The sequence below is a fragment of the Pseudopodoces humilis genome, chromosome 2 (genome assembly GCF_049639895.1).
Source record: "Pseudopodoces humilis isolate 2021_Gansu_Grassland_sample_001 chromosome 2, ASM4963989v1, whole genome shotgun sequence".
Lineage (NCBI taxonomy): Eukaryota > Metazoa > Chordata > Aves > Passeriformes > Paridae > Pseudopodoces > Pseudopodoces humilis.
This window is the reverse complement of record NC_142201.1, coordinates 15330451-15351908: the sequence shown is the minus strand read 5'-3', so window position 1 is coordinate 15351908 and position 21458 is coordinate 15330451. Positions and strand designations below refer to the sequence as shown.

At 35.7% G+C, this 21458-nt stretch overlaps 1 protein-coding gene across 3 annotated transcripts in view; it reads left to right on the top strand.

Moving 5' to 3' along the window:
- CDKL5 (cyclin dependent kinase like 5) overlaps nt 1–21458 on the top strand; it is a 123779-nt gene that overhangs the window by 68702 nt on the left and 33619 nt on the right. For all 3 annotated transcript variants that reach the window (XM_088051987.1, XM_088051985.1, XM_088051986.1), the window contains exons 4-8: nt 6171–6216; nt 9365–9501; nt 12465–12585; nt 13756–13815; nt 19101–19191. In XM_088051987.1, the coding sequence (XP_087908113.1) occupies nt 6171–6216; nt 9365–9501; nt 12465–12585; nt 13756–13815; nt 19101–19191 (455 nt within the window). The remainder of the gene's footprint in view (nt 1–6170; nt 6217–9364; nt 9502–12464; nt 12586–13755; nt 13816–19100; nt 19192–21458) is intronic.

Sequence of the window (21458 nt, the reverse complement as noted above, 5' to 3'; positions counted from 1 at the left end):
ACATTCTGCTTTCAAGAGATAAAAAACTGATTTGTGGTGATTCACTCTAGTGCTTCTTTTCAAGTAAACTCTAACATGTATGTGTTGGAAAAATTCTAAGCAATTTTCCAGTAAATAAAGACATTGTGATAACTCAGACATACTGTTCTGTCATTATTTTCCAAAGACTCTGTCTCTTCCTAAAAATAAATAGGACCTTTAGATTAGGAAGAAATTTCCTGGAAATTCTCCTATGCTAAGAGTTATATTGCTTAGATGAACCAAGTGTGGGGGTTTTAGCTGATAAACAGAAGAAATTGCAGTTTTCTCAAGGGAGAAATACAAGGTTCAAACAGTGAAGCATCTCTTGAGGGAAATTATCCAAAGTTTTTTAGGTGTAGAAGAAGACAGAGTATGACTTGTACTTCATATTGTCAAATTGTTTGAAAAAAGAAATTGCATAATCTTGCACATCTCTCTCTCTCTCTCTCTCTCTCATATTTTAAGGTACTCCACTAGATTTTGAAAGTAATTGCCAGCAAAATTGCCAGCACATAATATCAGAAATGCTGAGACAATAGGAAGCTGTATTCTAGTTGTAGTACTGTCTAAAAGCAGTAGTGGTAGAAGCAGAGTGGAAATGGAGTCCAGACAGTGTCTGGGCAGTGACTTAAGGACCTGGCGAAATTGCAGGTAAATGATGTCTCAGAACGTGCATTGCTAGGTTTAGCTTAAAAACTTGCATAATTACAAATGTCACATTTATATTACATTGACCTGACTAAAATGCTAATATTTTATGTTCCTGTTTTGAGAGTAAATTTAAAAAATTTCTTGGTTGGGTTTTTTGGGTTTTTTAAAGCTTTGTTTTAAGCAACTCATGAAAAAATTTTTTTACCATCTTTACCATCTCGTATTGGTTTTCTGGGCTTTTGTTGCCTTGCGGCTGACTGCTTAATGTTCTGTGATTTACTAAATTCAAGATTATTGAAAAATCTGTCCTAAGTACTTTAATGTTGTAGAACATATTAATGTTTGTGCAAGCCAAAGTAAAACCATACTACTTGGTTCTGAAAAGACATGAGCCATTGGATATGTTTGGCTGAATTTTGTTGATTTTTTTAAATGTGTGTCTTTGTTGTGGCAAACTAAATTATATAAATGCAATAATGCATTGATGAGGATCAAACCAGGTTATTGCTCACGTCTAAATAATTTTTATGACATGTGAATCTTCCCTGTGAGTAGAGAACACGATTGATTTAACTTTTTCTAACAGAAATTGAATTTGGCCTTAAACTGCCTCACATTTGTACAGATGGAAATGATGAGCCCATCACAGAACAAGCCATATAATACTTTATTATTTCACTTAATATATCAGCATAAAACCCTGATGTGATGTACTTAAGAGTGCTTGAGCAGCACCGCCTGAGTGTAATATGCTGCTTGTGCATGGGATGTGCTCAGTGTTGACTGCTGCTATCTCTGCTCACATTTACTGATATTTATAAACATTTGTTCTTTCAGTTGCTTAGAAATTCCATGCTTGAGGAATTCTTGTAGTCATGCAGGGTGAGACAATAAAATCATAGGTGACCGATGTAACTTTCATAAGGTCAGAATCTTACCTATTTTTCAAGAATCTTGTTGTGTACCTGTGCTTTGTGTTATATTTTCCATGATATGCAAAAGATAAAGGAAGAAAAGTCCTAACAGAAATCTTTGAAATCAAATAGGGACAAACATTTAAAGAGAATTTTTTTGGTAACATGACATTTTCAAGAATAGGATATGCATTATATTTCCATACAATAATGGTTGTAGTTCTAAGAACTTGATTTATGGTGAGCGGTAACTTTTTCCTTGAGTACTCCCATCAGGGATCTTTCAAGAAAACAGCAGAGATACATTACTGTGCTGTTCTGACACTTGTGTCTTGTGCCATATATAATTACATATAATAGAAGTGAGTTCTGTCATATAACTTTTGTAGAGACAGTGGAAAAATAGGGGACCTCTGTCCTGTAAATGAGATAAAATTAAGTGGTTTTGAATTAGGAACACTTGTAGTTTGATAGTGGTGACAGGAGACACCAGCTGTGGCAATCTTGTGAGGAAACCTCGGAGAGAAACTTGTGGGTGGCAAGGAGCACAGCAGTGAAAATGCTCAGCTCTCATAGCCATACTGTCATCTCTGGTTAAATGGGCCGACAGTAAAGCATGTGTTTTCTCCAGAGGCAATTCCCACACATATTTTGAATTTTAGGAGCCCTAATCTGAAGTGATCTGTCTCTCCAAGGCTGGAGGTACCCTTTTCCCATGAACATCTCCTACCTCCTATCACTGTATTTATGTGTGAAGGAAATAGAACAGAATTTTTTGTCTTAGCCTTATTGAAAGATATTTTCAGATTTGAACGTGAAGAGACATATTTTGCCCCACATTAGACACATGCAATAATGTAGTCTGAATAACCAGTTTCTGTACATCCTTGACTTTTACACAGTCTTTTCAGTAATATTCCTCTATTGTTGTATGTTTAATTGTAAAATGGTATTCTTCCTATAGTTTTATAATATAGAATGTTTCTAATATACATGCTCAATAATCAGAGGTAATGCCAGCGTTGAGAGATTTGACTTCTGTGTTTGCAAATTTGCTATTGCTGTAAAGTCAAATAATGAGGCCATAATTTTTTATTAGAACATAGTAATGAGGTGCTTAGTAATAAATTCAGCTGAGTGAGGCAAAATTGCACCTAAGCAAACTCAAATTCTCCTACTTCACGATATAAGCCGGTAGTAGTAAGTAGTAGAGATCAGAAGGGATTATGTGAGTTTTTTCTTTCATTGACATTCACTGAAGTCAAACACTGAATCAACTAGTACCAGCTTATCTACCTAGGTGATACATTTAATTGTCAATGACAATTTCCATGCTAGGAGTTGGATACTGAGTTGTTATGTAAGTAGGTTTCCACAATCAGGCTGAACACTGTTTTCACTACTGTTCTGTTTCATAGTACAGTCTTGAAAAAACACCCCTTGAAATGCAAAAAAATACATTTTAGTGGATGACAATTCTATTTTGGATAATTCCAATTTCGCCTGTTTTTGAAGAACAGAAAACCAGATCCACAAAAGAGCTCAGGTCTCCAAAATGTCTTCTAAGTAAACATCTAAGTAACAAAGTCTAAATTCAATCTGTAAAGAACCTTTCAGATTTCCCAGGAGTCTGAATTATCACTTTTGAATTTCCTCATTCCTCAAAGTTCTGCTTTTCTTTGAATCCCCCATTCTGTCCATCTTCTCAGGGCTCAGCAATGTGGTGTCTGCTTTGCACCAAGTGCCTGTCAATGCTTGTTTGAAACTTCAGATTTAGCCTGCATCTGCTCAGCATGTCTCTCCTGATCCAGGAAGTGTATTTTTACCACCGCTATTATATGCCTGCTGCATTCATCCACATACAAAATTTACTTATTATTTGTGTTTTCAATTCTGTATTAGTTTATATTAATGAAAATTATGCATAATGGCTAATTGCATTGCACAGTCTACATGTGCTGCTGACCTGCAACATCATGCAGGCTACAGGAGATAGTTCTTTCTGCTTCCTTGCCCCAAGGAAGAGTATTCTGTATACAGATGACAAATTTGAGACATTTTTTTTAAATTTCCTCTTTTTAAAACTTGAAATTCTTCTTAAAATTTGGTGGAATCCAGACATCTAGTTCAAAATCAGTAGGAATAATGGAAATAGAGGTACAGGGCATTTCTTCTGGGTTCTTTCATATGAAATTAGTTTTAAATTGTGAGGGGCTCCTATTTTTTATGTCAGTTCATATAAACCATTCAGTTGCTTTAGAGCATGTGAGCAAGAACTGAGAAATGTACACTTGGCTGCAATTTTCTCTTCTGTCAGATGGAGCACCCCAGCTCTTTGGGAGGTGTTCTGGGTCATAAGGAAATTACAGTTTTTGTAAAGCAGGTGCAATGTATTTAAAAATCTATGGATAGTAATTTTAGTGTCCTTGTATCCTTGGCTTGACTGCTTCACCAGTGGCACATTCCTAGAGAATATCATTTACACAGGATGAGATTCTCCAAGAAACCTAGACAAGAGTGTTCCTTGCTAAGATGAAACATAATGCTACTAGGGCACCTCCTTAAAGCACCTATTGTCTAGGCTCATTCTGCTGTTGTTTCACATCAGGTTATTTAAATATTGTTTGTTGGGGTTTTTTCAAAGATGGGGAAAGTGTAACTTCTTAATCACTTATGACACCATTAATGATAATTTCATTAGTTTAATGAAATAATACAAGTGACAAAGCTTTTTAAATAAAAATTTCTTAAATGTTATATATTTTTGAACTATTCAGGTAACTTCTTCATCCCTAAGTGGGTTCCTGAGGTCTTCCTGTTCCTGTTATTCCTAGAACCACTCATGCTTTAAGTACTGTAAATATTTAGAATCCTCCAGGGTGTTTGATAGCGTATTTTACCCAAGACTTTGACCCAAGAGCTTTGAAAACTTAATTTCCAAAGTAATCATATTCACTGTAGACATCAGGATATGGCAGAGAAGCTATGTGGACTAGTTTTCTTGAATGAATTGGAATTTCTGTCTGTGTGGGGATACATGTTTCAATTCCTCTCTTTCAGTGTACTTAGCTATTACTTTGAGAGTAAAAACACAGCTTTTTTTGTGGTAGCAGAAACATCTGGAATTTTTTATTTTGCTCATGTGAAATAGGCATGTAATAGTAATGGATAAATTTGGTTTATTTGCAAAGTGGTATATGCATGTTACAGTCAGCAGAGGTTTTTGAAGACAATTTAAGTTGTTTTCTGAAAAATCTTTCTGTGGCTTAATTAGCCAGAGCACCTACCAGAAGTCAAATAAATTATATTTACTCACCCTCTTAATGTTCTTTCATAGTCCTAGTAACTATTACTATTATTACTAGAATTGGAATTAATAAATATAACAATACTATAACTCAGTAATAGAAATATAATTAGTAAAATAGGTTGTTCAGTTTATTTCAGACTATTCTTTCCAGGTGCTTTTATTTTAATTGGGATCAGGTATTTTACAGGTTCATGTGTTACATGTTACAATGGCTTGAAATGAAAAATGGAGTAAATATTTGTGTTGCTCAGTAATTGGTTATGCACATGTCTTCAGGTATTCCAGAGTGGTTTCATTTTTATATCCAATCTGGCCTTTGTATGTTGTTAGTAGTGGGATATTGCTGTTTGTTTTTTTTTTTAAACTGTGATGTTTGGTAGAGGTGTATGAGGTAGATCCAGCTGAAGTGCTGAGGTAGCCTGTCTGCTCACAAGCCCTTACCCCGTGACTTTAAAGCTCCCTCCACATCCTGTTGCTGAAGTGTAGTTGCTGCATCACTGTATGAGCAGACCTGAGCTAGGCAATGTTTTGTCCACGTGCTAAATACATTCCTGCTCACACAACAGGAGAGAAACTAAAGAGAAAAATGTGACCTGTGGTTTGGTGATTAGAGAATGCTGAAGGAATGCAAAGGTGGACATTAGGAAATTATCACAACTGTACAGTAAGAATGGTTGAACACTGCTAAATACAATTACTGATTCCTCTTTTGAATAGGTTTCCCTTAAGTGGACAAATTTTTAAAAAGAGGCACAGAGAAACTACTTTCCTAATACTGTATTCTTTGTAGATGTTTGAAGCCCAAACACTTTTGGCAGCCCAAATCACAGGTCTAACTATAAGCCTTAGCCACATACTGGCCCGGTATTTTCAGTTCACCTCATAAAGATGAGTATTCATACTGTGGTTACATAAAAGATTTCTAGAGCTTCAGAATAACTAAGAAACAACAGTTACAGTTGCAGGAAAAACACTTCTGAAAATTTCACTGGTATATATTACAAGGTGTTTAAATATGAACTTTTATCATTTAACTCCACTGATTTTCTGCTGGGGGTCCTAATTGTGACATATCTGATGTGTGTGGGTTTGTATTGCACATGGCCTGATTGCTGAGGTATTTACCAGATTTTCAATTAATTTTTTGCATTGTGAAATTCCTTTTGTATGCTTCTTTCTTTCTTCCTCTCAAGGGGAAAAACAAAAAAGCGAGAGAAAATGCACAACAAATCTTGAATCTTGCTCATTTCCATTTCTTTGCTTTTATTTTACAGGAGACCCATGAAATTGTGGCTATCAAGAAATTCAAAGACAGTGAAGGTAATCTTCTCTGCTGCATGATCTTTGATGTCAGTAACTACATTGTTAATATCTATCCAATTAAAATGAGAAGTCTCATACAGCAAAATATGATTTTAAAAATACAATGAATTATTAGCTCTGTAAATATTCAAGGCACTTGATCTTTCCTACCTTCCTAGAGACCGCATTATTATACACTCTAATTAGATAACACCTTTCTTTCTTGATGCATCTGTCTTAATATGGATGAGATTGTGGTGCTGTACATAGTAGTAAGATCTGCTATCTGGAGATGGGATATGACCAGAAAATGTTAAAAAGTCCTCTTGTAATAGTGACTTGCAGAGTCCTTGGGCTTTATCAGCTTTCATCTGTGAGAGGGGATCTAAATGTCAGGGCAATTTGAAGTTGTAAATGGAGGAGACTGAAAGAAGTCATTGAGAAGTTCAGTTACAGGAAGATAAATCTGGGAGCTCTTAAGGATCTGTGAAGGGAGCTGGGTGGTGAGAGAGCAGCTCTGGCCTCACTTCAGTGGGCTTCAGTCTCCTCAGGAAACTTGCTTTTTTCCACTTCACAGCAGACCCTGGGTACTCTGCAGCATTGCTGAGTTTGCTGAGAAGGAAGAAGAGCCCATTTCTGCAAGGATTAGCATTGCTGCCAAAAAGGGTGGTGGAAGGCAGGACACAGAAATTATTCTGAGGGCTCCACACACACATTCCTCACCCAACAGTAATAAACCCAAAGAACTGGACAAGAAAGGCTGGCTCTCTGACCTGCGCTTGTCGTGGGGACAGGGAATTGCCATATCCTGCCATAGGCAACACTGGCAACCAACCATGAGAGCAGCTGTGTCCCTTGTGTGCATCATGGATCAGCCCTGAGCCCCAAAGGTCTGCACAAACAGGAGGAGGAGGAGGGTGAAGTGTGAGAGGAGTCACCCTGGTGTGATGTGATGCTGCTGTGGTTTGCCACATAGCGAGGCTTTAGCCAAAACTTAGCAATGTTGTTTAAAGAAGCAGCAGTCACTTTATTTTAGCAAATTTTATTTTTCTGCTATCATACAGGATTGCTGGTGGCCATGAGGGTGGTGTTGGTTACAGGGGCTGTATTTTTCAGAGTCAGTCAGACACAGCAAAGTCTGATTTGCATCTTGTTTTGCACAGCGGCACAGTCATTTTCCCAGACACTTGAAGAGTATATTTAATAATATATTTATATTTTTATATATCTTTATTACATATATACATTATCTATATTATATATTATATATATTTATATATATATATATAAAAGAAATGTATTATTTATTTATTTATTTTTGATAAATGTTTTCGCTTTGCTGTTCAGAAATTCTGTTTTAAATCCCTGTAAACGATGTAGAAGACAGTTTAATTGTGGTGACCATCTTGACCAGGTCAAGAGAGTATCTCAGAATTGCTTTTTGGAATTTACTGTGGCTATTCAGTACAGATCCTAGGAAGTAAATCTCAGTATTAAGCCCTAAACAGGATTATTGTATTAGCTTTACTACCAAAAAATGAAAACAAAAAATGTGACATTGCCATTAGAGGTCTGGCTTTTCATGGGTATTACATAATATCAGTTTACATGACTGATGACTGCTTTTCAGATTTGTAGCTAGTTGTTTACAAGTTTCTGGAAATATGACAGAAGTTCTTTTGATGGATTTGATTCAGCCCATTTCACATCTGTCTTGTTAATATGGTAGTTCATTAGAAGTTTGAATATACTGTAATTGTTTCTATTGACATTTTTGTTTCACTGAATTTTTGCCGTTGTTTGACATATGAATACTAAATGTGCTGGAAAGTGACTGTCTTGTTATAGATGAGATTATGCAATCAGGCTGATGCAAGCCAACATCAAGCACTCAGTTTTAAAATGAAAGGATTTAGATTGCTCTAAATTATATATTTTTTTAATCAGAACATTTGTGATTATAGTATTTTGTTTTCTTTTTCCCTCCTGCTGCATTTCAATTTTTATTTTTCCCTTCTGTCTTCTGTTGATGATTAGTGTGTTTGCATGGCCAGTGTTATTGGCTCTCCCCTGCAAACATCTTTTTCCCTTGGAAAAACAATTTCTCTTCCTTGTTTCTTCTTCCTCTGTCTCTAACTGTGTTTGTGGTACATGACCTGCAACTTAACCTGACTTAGCTTTGAATTTATGCAAGCATTTCCCATTTAGTAACTCTGTTATGGATAACAGTTCTAAGAGATTAAGAACGCTATTTCTATATGTGCATGAGCAAATTTACTGAATTAATGGATTTCATTTTACTTAATGAAAAGTAAAATCTAATATAGTCACGTTTACTTCCCATATCATTGCTAGTATCCTTTAGAACCTAGTCAGTTTGTAGTCCCTTAATGATAAGCAGTGTATGAAGTGTTAGTGAAGCGCTCCTCCTTTCTTGAACACCTTTCAGACAATTAAATTGTCAAATCAGTTAAATTACAATTAAATTTAATTGATGAAGCAGTTAAATTTCTTGGCTGCTCTTATTTAGATTCCCGACTTTGTGGCATCAATACTTACTCTGCTGCCTTCTGTGGCTGCTACACTGGTTTGACATTGCTCTAATTCCTTGAAAGCCGTGTGGGGAACATACAGGACTTAAAAATGTGTGCTTCAGTCTTAAAATTTGTCATGGCTTTTGGAAAATAAAATTATTTCAGAATCAAATACATTTGTTTGGTATTCAAAGATGAGCTTTACATTCCAGTGTTTCTGCTGAGGACAACCTTCTCAGTGGTTTATGTGCATGATGTGTATTTGTGGAGTAGAGGATGTACACACACATGAATGTTTTTTCAAAGCATATTAGTTCCCTTCATAATAAAAAAAAGATAGAAATGCAAACTATTTGTTTTTTATGACTTTCTCTGCCACAGAAAACCTTTATGGTAGTGATGGGGAGATCAGTGAGGGTTGCATAATAAGCACGATCATCACTGACCTCTCTTCCAATGCAGAAGTATGCAGACAACAAATAGTCCACACTGAAAAATAATTCTGTAATGTCTAAAACCAGACAATTTAATCAATTCAGGGGTTCAAAATAAATCTTTATAACACTTTTTACTTGTGGGGTTTGTTTTGTTTTCTTAATCAGCTTACTCTGTCATTTTACTTCTCACTCTAGAAAATGAAGAAGTCAAAGAAACCACTTTACGAGAGCTTAAAATGCTTCGCACATTGAAACAGGAGAACATTGTGGAGCTGAAGGAAGCCTTCAGAAGAAGAGGAAAATTATACTTAGTTTTTGAATATGTGGAAAAAGTGAGTTAAGTTTGTAGTAGTATCCCTGCCATTTTTAAATCATCAGCTTACTGAAGATGTCTTTAAAATTGCTTTTTTTTTTTTTAAATTAAGCTATCCTAATCTCTAAAGAGAAGCAGCAGAAACTTTAATATGAGTTGTAATTAGACATCTGTTGTGAGACAGCAGCACTGATTACTGTTGTTTTTACATCATGTGTTGGTATTTTTTTTAAAAATATTCTTCCATTTGTGAACATCAACATGTTAAAAAGTATGCAGACTGGAATACATATGATTTGAAGAAAAATTTCCATCTGAACTCTTTAATCCTGTTTAATTTTAAAGCTGGATAACTGTCCTGTCTTATGTTGTGTAATGAGTCTTGACGTAGTCTTTCAAAACAAGATCATAGACTTTTGACCTTGGAATCTCTTTCAACTTTCTCCACCCTTCCCTGTTAAAAATAGGATTTGTTTGTGTATTTCTGTAACAAGGCCACTATCAATAGTTGCTTAGAGGGATTTGGCAAAGACTACTGTCATTAACTCCAATCCTGACCTCATTTTGAAACTATTCCAAAATTTCCTTAGATTGGCCTACTACTGCCAAGCATCCTGATCTGTTTCCAGGGAGAAACAACCTAGAACAAATTGGTCTTTTGTCATTTTTGCAACCTTCCTGATGAAAGTAGACCTTCCCTCTGAATTCTAACCATTTAGCATTTCTTCATGGAAACAGTTAGGTGCTATTCAGATACATAGAGTGAAATAAAATGCAGGTTTAAATATGTCTATAGCCTTCATGAGATATTGTTCTTTTGATTGAAATTTTCATTTCATTTCCTGCCAGTGTGATGTTTCAGTCCAGCTGAGTGCTAGTACTCTGCAGTCAACTTTCATCTAAAAATTTCTCACCCTAAATGATGTTTCCTTTATGTCAATTTGCCAACTTATTTTGTTGTATAATTGACTACATAATGTGAAGTGACCTGTATTAGCTCACAATTTGGCAGAAATCAGTTTTGGTTTTCACCAGCAGATCAGCAACTTTTAATGTGGTGGATCTTACTTGGATCTGACATTCAAAGCTTGACTTGTTTCACCCATGTTCCTTGTAATTGTTCCAGACACATGAAATGTCTTTGATCACACAGCAACTTAGAACATGCATTTAATTTTCTGTTATAGTGGACTTGGCTAAGCTATCTGGAGAAGTGAGTTGAAAGTGAAGCATAAGTAAAAGATATTTAATTGGTCTGATAAGGGATATATATTTAAAATCTGGTTAATATCAGTAAAAACACCAAGCTACAATATCTAATGTTTTTTGCATCAGAATAAAATAATTTTGTGATAAAGGTAGGCATCATGAATAGTTTGTACGTATGTCATTTCTGTATTAATGTTCAACTTTCTTTTCAATTAAACTTTGAAGTAAATGACCATTCCTTATTTTCAAATATCTTAAGTAGTGTCACCCATAGTTTCTTTGAAGACCAGGATGTTTCTGTTTTCTTTGGATGAGGGGAGAGTAGAAAGAATTAAATAAAATGTGGTGGAATAGACTAATTTTTTGTTTAACGGGTAATGAGCACTGTGTCCTTTGGGGAATGTTAACTCTGCAGTACTGAAATCCAGATTACTTAAATTCACATTTAGTCTAATCTCCTTTATTCATCATCCCCTTAGTTGATGTCTTCATATAGGATTATGTCTTCCTGTGTTGATGCTGTTATTTTGTTTTGTATTTGTAACACTAACTTCTTGACTTACTTATCCAGATCCACAGCCTTCTGTGCGGACAAGAATCTGACTAAAATCAATATGGTTTCTTAACAGAAAATTCCTTTCCTCAGATCTGAAGTGTGTTTGTTCAAACTCTTACACTCAAAGACATAAGTTCCAGTATTTACTCACAAACTGCAAAATTTAGAAATGCTTTCAAATATCAGCAAAATCTCATCTCTACTGTTCATTAAAACATCTTTCAAGAGAAACCTCAAAAATTTTACTGTACAATTAAGAAAATGTTTGTCAAAGACAAGGAAAATTTAACAAAAAATCTACAAATGCTCATAAATCCATAATTGAATGAGTTGTGTAAGGCAATATAGCCAAAATAGTCCTATTTCAGTGTTCAGTAAATAAGGTTTTTTTTCTCTCTTCAAATGGGTTGCTGCTGCCCATTATTATTCCAGAAATCAGCATACAAACTTCATTTTACTTCTAATTGTGCAAAATTAGAGATGTTTGCTAACATAATGGGAATCTAAATGTTCCTTTTCAAAGAGGAAATGTACTAGTATAAACAATGAGTTTATTTTCTTTACTGTTTATATCGATAAATTAGTTATGGCCAATAGATATGGCCATAGTTGCTGTAGTGCCAAGATGTCCCAGATCATTGTAGCTGATCTGTAGCTATGAGATACTCCCTAGGTTACTATTTATGCCCCTGTGAGGCATTTTTATATTTTTTTATTTTTATTGTTTCTTCATTGCTCTAAGAGGGTTGTGTTGTCTTATACCCATTCATATACAGATACAGTTGGTGATTTATCTTGGCCCTGCAGTGTCAAAGTGGCAGAACTAACTTAATGAAGAGAACAGTATGTTAAAGCATTGTTGAATATTTACAAAATGCTTTGATTTGCTAAAGTTTTGTATGGCCACACACCTGACCTGGTGTTTCTGTTTAAGCAACATTTTGTAAATAAATTACTTTTTATGTGTTTTAGGGAAAGTGTTTTGATGACACTCTTTTAAGGACTTTTAGGATTATTGTCTTCACAAGTCTTTTCTCCAGAATGAAAACAGCCAGGAGAATGCTTATGATTAAAATTCACTCCCTGAATGTTAAACTACTGATTTTCCATAGCTGAGCTCTGTAGCCCAAATACGTTGCTTCAGAAGGCTGAAAGCATGTTATCTTCCAGCAGCTAGAGAGTAGCTCTTTTAAATAATGTGTCTTTTAAACATTTAGAATATGCTTGAATTGCTAGAAGAAATGCCAAATGGAGTTCCACCAGAAAAAGTGAAAAGCTACATCTACCAGCTAATTAAAGCAATTCATTGGTGCCATAAGAATGATATTGTTCATAGAGGTAAGTGTGTACTTCTCCACATGGAATAAGCCCTTTTCTAAAGGGAAATATGTTACAGCTTGAAGTATTTTGCATTTAACATAAATATAAGCAATTGATTTATATTAACAGAAAAAATAAACTTTAAATTTGGCTGGGTCTTGAGTCTGCTTCATGGCTCCAGATCATTTTAAAACAAAATTCATCTACATAAAACGTTTGCTTTTCATTGTCTTTGTGAAGTGACAGGCACAGCAAACTGTAACTGCAGGAGCAGACATTGTCTAAGAAAAAGGAATTTTTTTTAACATTTCATGGTGCTCAGTCATTTCACATTTGAATCTGATAATAGAATATTAGAAGAAAAATAACCTAAAACGTAAAACTTGGTCCACCATGTTTTATTTCTTACAGCAGTTGCTTCCAGCTCCCTTGAGTTTCAGCTCTGTGTATTTACTTTCTCCCTAAGGTTCAAGCACTTAGAGTACACATCTTGATGTATGAGTTTATCTAGTTTTATGTATTTTATCCTGATTTAATACAATTGTATTCTTCTTCGTGACTTTGAGAGAATAACATTTTTAATTAATATTTCCAATAAGATAAAATTCTCACATGGTGTGTTTTTTATATATAAGACCAGCATAATTCTGAAATAATTAATAATTAAGATCAGCATAATTCTGAAAATATTTTCAAAATGTAATTAGAAAAATATACAGTGTCTATAATATAGGAATGAAAATAGGGCTTAAAAATGAGCAAGACATTTTTTCTGAACAAATTACAAGAGGTGATCAAATGGTCATTATAATTGAAAATGTTGAGCACAACATACTTAATATTTTATTGGTTAGCTGGGTAATTGAATATCAGTCCTTTCTTTTATTTTGCAATATTAAATATGGATATTGGTTTTCTGCCCAGGAATATCTGTAAGCACATTTTATCTTTCCATATTTTGTTGGGAAACACTTTAAAAGACTTCAAAAGGCAGAAAATTAATTCTGCCTGTTCCCAAACTGAATAGCTGGAAGCTGTTTCAGCAGTTGCTCTTGTAATGCTTCGTTTATGATTGCATGAATATCTCTAAATAAGTTATAATGAAATAATATTTGTTGACAAAGTCCAAAATTAAGAGAAGTTAACAGCTTCTTTTTTTTTTTTTTTTCACCCGCTCTCATACTTTAGATATCAAGCCAGAGAATCTCTTAATAAGCCACAATGATGTTCTGAAGTTGTGTGACTTCGGTAAGTTTGGAAGATAGCTGCTGATTATATTTTTAAAGAAAAACTCTTGCAGTGCAGTTTTGCTTAATTTTGTAAGAGTTCTACAGTATGTACTCTTTAAAAGTCTTCTACCAGTCAGAATTGATTACTACTTCAGGTTTGGGGCCAGTATTTTAATTTGGAAGATTTCTGTTCTTAATTTGCATACCCTGTGAAATACCTGTGTTAACATGTCTATAGAAACACTGCATTTCTCTCTTCCTGTATTAGACAAGGTTTCTGCTTTTGATGTTGCTGAGACTCAGCTGAGAAGATCACAGATGATTTTATTAGGAGGCTGGCAAAACTATAGGTTTATCTGACCTGTGTATTAAAACAAAAGATAATTACTGCTTGTTTGGTAAAGACACAGTAAACTTGTACTTTTTATATATTTTTTTGAACCATTGGCTTTTGTGGAATGTTATATGTGTAGTTACAGGTCAACATTTTTTGTTACCTTAGTTAAGGAATCACATGTCCACCTGTGATTAATGACTGAATGACTGGAGATCAGAGTCAGAGCTGTACGTGTTAGGCTAACTCTGATGTTTTCTGACCTACCAATGCCTGTTTAATGTCAGCTTTAAGGCTTCGAAGAATCATCACCCAGGTACAAGGTGAACTTTGCCCATGTGAGTAATCCAAGAAGGCAACAGGGCAGAATGTTCCAACAATCTGTGTTTTTATTCTAAATGCTACATAAACACAGAATAAAATATTGTTCCCTCTGAAAAGCTTACAGTTTGGCTTGGTAAATAAAATCCAGTTCCACAGTGTAACCCCAAGGGCACTATTCAGTAAGAACAGTTTGAAAGCTGTCATTTCAAACCTCTGCAATTTTGAATGAAAAGAAGAACTGCCAACAAAATAAATAAAAATAGTTTTTAAGGAAGACAAGAAAGGTGTTTGTCATTTGTAGTGCTGCTTATTTCTTTTATTCCTAAAGGCATTTTTGCTTAAGCATTCAGAAACAATAACCGGTCTAGAAAAACCCTTAGAATATTTGGTCCATATACGTTCTTTGAATTCAATGCCATTTATTCTGCAGTGTAAGGTATTGTACAGCTCTGACAGAACATCAGGATACCCTTGTGTGTTCTCAGTGCCTTTGCCTTTTTGGCACCCACAGGGCTCCTGTCTACACCACTTCACACTGATTATCGGGGTCTTGGCCCTGCCAAGCAAACCCTGCTGAGGGACCAACCCACCGCCCTGTGCAGAGCTGAGCAACCAGCACAGGCAGTACCTGTCCCTGCACAGTGCACACCCCATGCAGGCTAACCTCAACCATGGGAGCTGTGCACCCCACAGGTCCTTCCCTGGCCCTCCCTCCCTCCTTCCCTCCGTCCTTTTCTCTGGGTGAGGGATGTCCCTGTTCGAAAGCAATGTCATTGGAGTTGTCACATGACATCAGCTGACAGATCTTTGCATGTGAACTTCTGTCAACATCCTCTGTGCAGCAGAACTGCAGAAAAATAAAAAGCCAGACAAATGGCACGGTCATGTTTTGGACATCAGTTTTTGCACCAGATAGAGATGATGTGAATTCTGGCAGCAGTGGTGTTCTGTGTGGTCTGTTGGCTTGCTGTGTGCTCCAGCCATGTTCTCTTTCTGCTCTTGTAAAAGATGTGCAGTCACAGTGCACTCAGAGTGATCAGCATAATATCAAGAAAGGCAAACTGTATTTCTGTGGTTCTTAATGTTCCTGTGGGTTAGTTTTAATTTGCCTTTCATTTTTAGTTGAATTTAAAATTCTGAGCATCCCTTGTAAGATGGAATCAGCTTTAATTTTTTGGTGTTATTGCTAATTGACATAATTGCTAGTAGCTTAAACTATTCATGTAAAATACATGTCAGAATGGTATTAACCACAAGTGTTCACTGGACATGCAGAGATTAGGATATAAGAATTTGCCTTGTAGCATGACTTAACATATGCTGTCTGACGACCTTAATTCATGTTTTGGAACACAGGTACTTGCCACATACAATGTCATGTGATTACAAATACAAATAAAATGCATCCATTTCCAGTAGCCCAGTGGACAAAACCAGTTTGAACAGAATAGTTCATAAATTTTTAATGAGATAATTCTTCATAATCCTTGTGGCATGTGTTCTGTACATACCGTGCTAAATAGAATTGAGATTGGTTGTTGTGCATGCCTGGACACATGTTGTGTGGGTGTCATTTCTGCCAATAGAAGTGGAAAAAGAGAACAGTACAAAGTGCTGCTTACAGCAGATGCATCTGTTGGAAATTGGTTTTCTGTCTAGTGTGTTTGCTGTTTCAACACCAGGCCTTCAAAATTGCTTGTTTTAGCAACCTCTTTATTTCTGTATCATGTGTAAGCATAGAAATTGTGAAACATGGGACTGGAAAAGACCTCAAGAAATCCTCTAGTTTTTCCACCTACTCAAAGAAAGGATTAAGAATGTCTGTGTCATTCTTGACAGGTGTTTGCTTAGTATATTCTTAAAATTCTGAATAATAGAGGTTCCCTAGTGTTACATGTCATTAAGATTAGAATGCTTTACCTTACGTCTAACTTAAATGTGCCCTGTTTCTCTGTAAGAAGCTGACAACCTCCTACTTCATTATCTTACATCTTTTTCCTTGACATCTCTCCTACCATGTTCTGAGTTGATTAAAGTCCTTTCCTGAAATTCCTGATTTTGCTTATTTCTTTCTGCAGCATGATGCCTTTGCAAATGTTATTGTTTTCATAGTTGCTCTCACCTAAACCTCTTCCTGTTTCTAAACCTCTTCCTATTCTAATCTGTTCCTATTCACTGTTTAGAGTTTGTCTCATCTTCTCCCTAGCTTCCTTCTCTTGTTTCTATATTCCTGATACCCCAGCACAATTTGGAAGAAGGAACAATAAACAAACTCCATCATAACCAAAAATAATTGCTCCCTTAGAAAGATATACCTTCCTGAGCTGTTAGTTCTGTCCACCATCCTTCTGTGTGGTGTCATAGTGTCAGAGCAGTATTGGATCTATAAAATGCATCACCCAGCAGTGGAAAGGTGACACTGAAGCCCGTGGTGATAACTTTGCTTTCTGTCTTGCCACATCAAATCCATGCTGCACCTGGCCTGTAAAGTTAGGGGTTGATTCTTCAGGCTACATTAGTCGGTTGTTTGTGACCAGGTTCTGATAGACTGGCCTGGAGGGAGGAGAATGAAACTTTGCCCTCTTGATTCTTCTGATGCACAGGAGCTCATGTGCTGCCAGGCTCATGTGTTACATCAGCACATATTTACTTCTATTATGTGACTTCTTTCCTTTCTTCCCCTTCCCCTTTCAGTCTGGGGTTTCCCACGTTTTCACTCTCCCATTTCTTTGGTGTAGCTCCTGATTATCTTCCCCCTGTTCTTTAAACACATGAATGAAAGATTTTCCACTGCCAAGATTAATCAGATAGCTCGTAATTTCAAACAGAAATGGGGCTGCCTAAGCAGTAATATTTCAAAATTCACTCAATCCCCATGTAAGAAGGAAAAAAAAAAATTCCAGCTTTTCTGCAGCAGCACCAGTAATGTTCATTAGACTTTACGGGAACAGATATGAATTCTTATGTTCAGAAGGCTTTGAAATACCCATTCTTCATCATACTCATCCCAAATTTTAGTTTGCTAACACTTGAAGTTAGAGGTATCTTGCAAAAAGTAACAGCTGTAACCTATGTCATTAACAAATTTATAATTGTTTTCTATGATCACTAGTCTAATAATAATCACAATAGTAGTAATGATCTGCATCCAAATTTTTACTTCAGCTTGTAGTAAATTAGTATTCCACAAGTGTGAGTAGAACTGGGCTTTTTCCACACTAAGCCTTATACTTTCAGAATAGTAAAATAAATTTTAAAGTTTTTTAAATTTACAACTTTACGAAACATAGTGTAATGGGAAAGGCAATTTTGTCAGCTTCTGCAGAAGGAGCTCAGATGTAAAGAAAAATATCTATTGCATTTAAGTCGCATTTATTGATTCAGGAAATAAAGTTATGACTCATTCTTCTGCAACACTTTGGAATTTTTACTATTTCTTCATTGTTCATGCAGTAATGGAAAGACTTATAGTGATTTCACTGAAGGGAATTTTGAACTATATTTTAATGCCACATCTCAGTAAGAAAGCATTTTGGAAATGCTGCTTCTGCATTTCAGTCCCAAAAATTTGTCTGTTTGAGCTTTAGTGGAGTCTTGCTCCTGAGACATGTCTGTCCTGTCTCACTTAATTGTTAATTACTTATTTGAAAATAGTAAGACTTGATACTTTTTGAAAATAGTGCCAACATATGTCCTAGAGTACTTCTGCATGAAAAATCCAGTAACATTATTGTGGCGCTTGGCTGACTTTTAATGAATGGAGGAGAAGGAAAATAAAAGTTCAAATTATTCCTACAAATGGATTTTCCAGTATATGCACTCATCTCTCATCCAGTGTTCATAATTGTTATGCCTTAGGACAGCACAGAAGTTTTGGTACAATTGCAAATCAGTAAACATTTTAAAATTTTTTGTTTTATTCTTAACAAAATGATGTAGATAAAGAAGTTAATTTGGACATGGTTTCTGATCCTAATTCATGAAGAACCTTGTTGTGACTGTGGTGCTAAAGCAGCACAAACATGTGGAGTGAGCCAAGGTTTGCTGATTTTCCTAGACTTCTCCATTTTATAGTTTTTAGGAGATGACCATTTTCCTTGCCAGGCCTGGGAGGGAGTGTCCTTGGATGAAAATAATACATAGCTTTTTGACCAACTTAAAAAATAGAAGACTGTGGTAGTTAGGGTCAATGACCAGAAGAGTCTAGTACACGTGTGTGTAAAGTTTCTAGAATGTCTTTATGAATCTTCTTCTGCAAACAGCACTTCAGTGAAATTTAGTGTAGTGCTTCAATAGCTGACATGGCATACTGACAGTTAACTTTTATCAGTCTGTTTTGATTACATAATAGCATAGAGAGTAATAGCAAACCCCCACTGACTTGTGAGGATAGTACATGAATAAGGGAGTCATTAAAGCAGACATGCTGACTTTCACTGTTGCATCAATAAAAGCTTGCATTTCAGTAGACAAACAGTTGTTGGAGACAACATTTCCATTCTGCAGCATTGCATTCATTCTGCAGCAGGGGCTGTAAACAATTTGCTTCTATATAAATAAACATGACCTCTTACTGCCAAAATCAGTGGTGATACACATATTGTTTTTAAAATGGGATATAATCTTTCACACTGTTTCTCTGACAGGCTTTGCTCGCAATCTCTCTGAAGGAAGCAATGCTAACTATACAGAATATGTGGCTACCAGGTGGTACCGCTCACCTGAACTCTTGCTTGGGTAAGTACAGTTTGAGAACTGCTGTAATAAAGCTTTACTGATTCCAGACAGTTTTTCAGCACCTTTTGTAAGTTTGTGGAGAGCTGTTTGATTTAAAAGCAAGATTTCAAAAGGCATCCAGATTTTCATTAAATTTTGTTCATTTCCAGTAAGTCAGTATGAATCATTGACATATTGACCTGTCTTGAGCTGAGCAGTGTTTAACTGATTAAAATATTAGGCTGGATTATAACAGATGTACTTCCAGCTACTGCACCCCCATCCCCAGTTCTTTCAGAAGAGGTTTCCATGGTAGTCCTCTAGCCTGGAATGTTCCATCAGCCCTGTATGGACATCACATAGTAATGGCAGTACAGCTTTCACAATGCAACATTCCAAGTTATCTTCATCTTTTGAGTCAGAAGTGTATTAGGAAGAAATTTTTTGCTTAGAGGTGGGGAAGCTATGGAACAGGTTGCCCAAAGAAGCTGTGTATGCCCCATCCCTGGCAGTGTCAAGACCAGGCTGGATGGAGCCCTGAGCATTCTGATCTAGGGGAAGGTGTCCTTGCTCAGGTGAGGGGGATTGGAATGAGATGATGTTCAAAGCTCCCTTTCAACCCAAAACTTGATTCTGTGCTTTGATTTTCGTTTGTAGTTACCATTTGCCAGCACTGCTGAAGTCATTCAAAAGGGATGGTGCTAGGTTTTTATTAGATAGGAATAATTTATTGAAGGAGGCTGGATAAATCATTTTAATAAAGCACTGAGAGGCTAACATTGCACTGACTGCAAAAGTATTAGTAACATGAGTAGCCTCAGCCAGAAAATTTAGTTTTACCCCTTTGTTCATCTGTAAAATGAGCATTTTACTACCTCACAAGGTAAACCAGATTTTGAGATGCTAAATGAACACATTCATAGGACCCAAAAGGGCAAAGGAAGAGATAAAAAAAAAGTAGAGGTCTATGATACGTGATCTTCCCATTACAGTCAAGTTAAACAGAGCATTGATCTAAACTACATGAATGCTCTCATAGAATACAATTCCAATGTACAGTGCATTTGTATTTATATATACATGTTCTTAAAATAAGGAACTATTAGCCATAGGATGAATCAAAAAAATTCTGGTCACTCCTAAGAGTCTTTAAACACCATGTTAAGTGCTCCTGGGAACCAAGTTTTTGTTGGAACCTTTGATTAACACTGAACTAGATATTTTTTGAACAGGTAAATAATTAAGCAGTAATTATTCTGTCAATAAAGTCGTCCCAGTATTCCCAGAGCTGTGCTAACCTTAATTAAATTAGTTGGCTGTTGTTTTCTTATGTTCATAATTGTATCTTAAAGTTGACATTAAAAAACTCAAAGCTCAATTTTTCATGTTTTGGAGAAAACAATAAAGCTTCCTGTGAAGTGTGTGTGCATATATAAGTATAAAAAAAAAAGACTTGGGAAAATAGCATGAATTGTGACCTTTTGGAAACAAACAATTTTTTTCGGTCTCTAGTAGTAATGAGGATTTAGGAAGAAAGACATGAAAAGCTTGACAGACATAGTATTAGTCTGACCTGCAATTTTTGAGACTGTTTTGTTGGCAGAGGAAATTTAGCAGGAATTATATCTGTTTCTAGTTGTTTAAATCTGTTTGATTAACTTGTAGAGATAGGGAGGGGATTTGTGTGTTTAATGTTTCAGTTGTGCTGGTGTATGTTTTTAAAGCCAAGTTTTTCTGGCAAAGTGATGCCTGTTTCTTGGCAATCCTGTTCTGTTTCCCAGGCATACATCTTTCCCATTCCCTTTTCCTTGCATTTACCAAATTTTTATAAGCATCTAATATTCAAAAGTCTTCACAGGCTTATTAAATACATTCAATTTAACAAATACAGTTTTACTTTTTCAATTTTTAAAATGTGTCCCGGAGAGGTTTTTGTTTAGTGATAACATTCAAGACTTAAATTTCAGGAAAGGAAGGAAATTGCTCCCTAATTATTCACAGAACATCTAAAATCTACTCACTTTGGAGAGCCTCAGGTAACTGCTGTTAGTGGAGTACTCTGTACCCTTTGATGACAAAATATTGCTAAAAGCCAGTAGATTTTAAAGCATGCTAAATTACTAGATGGAAATATGTTTCGGAGAATCTAGTATGTGTAGGCATAGACTGTAGTGCTTCTGAGGTATGGTCTAAATGTCCTGTAGGAGTTATTTCATTTGTCCAGCCATGTCACTTGCATTTTTTTGTCTGCTGTGATCTGGTGAGACTGATCCTGACAATCAGCAGAA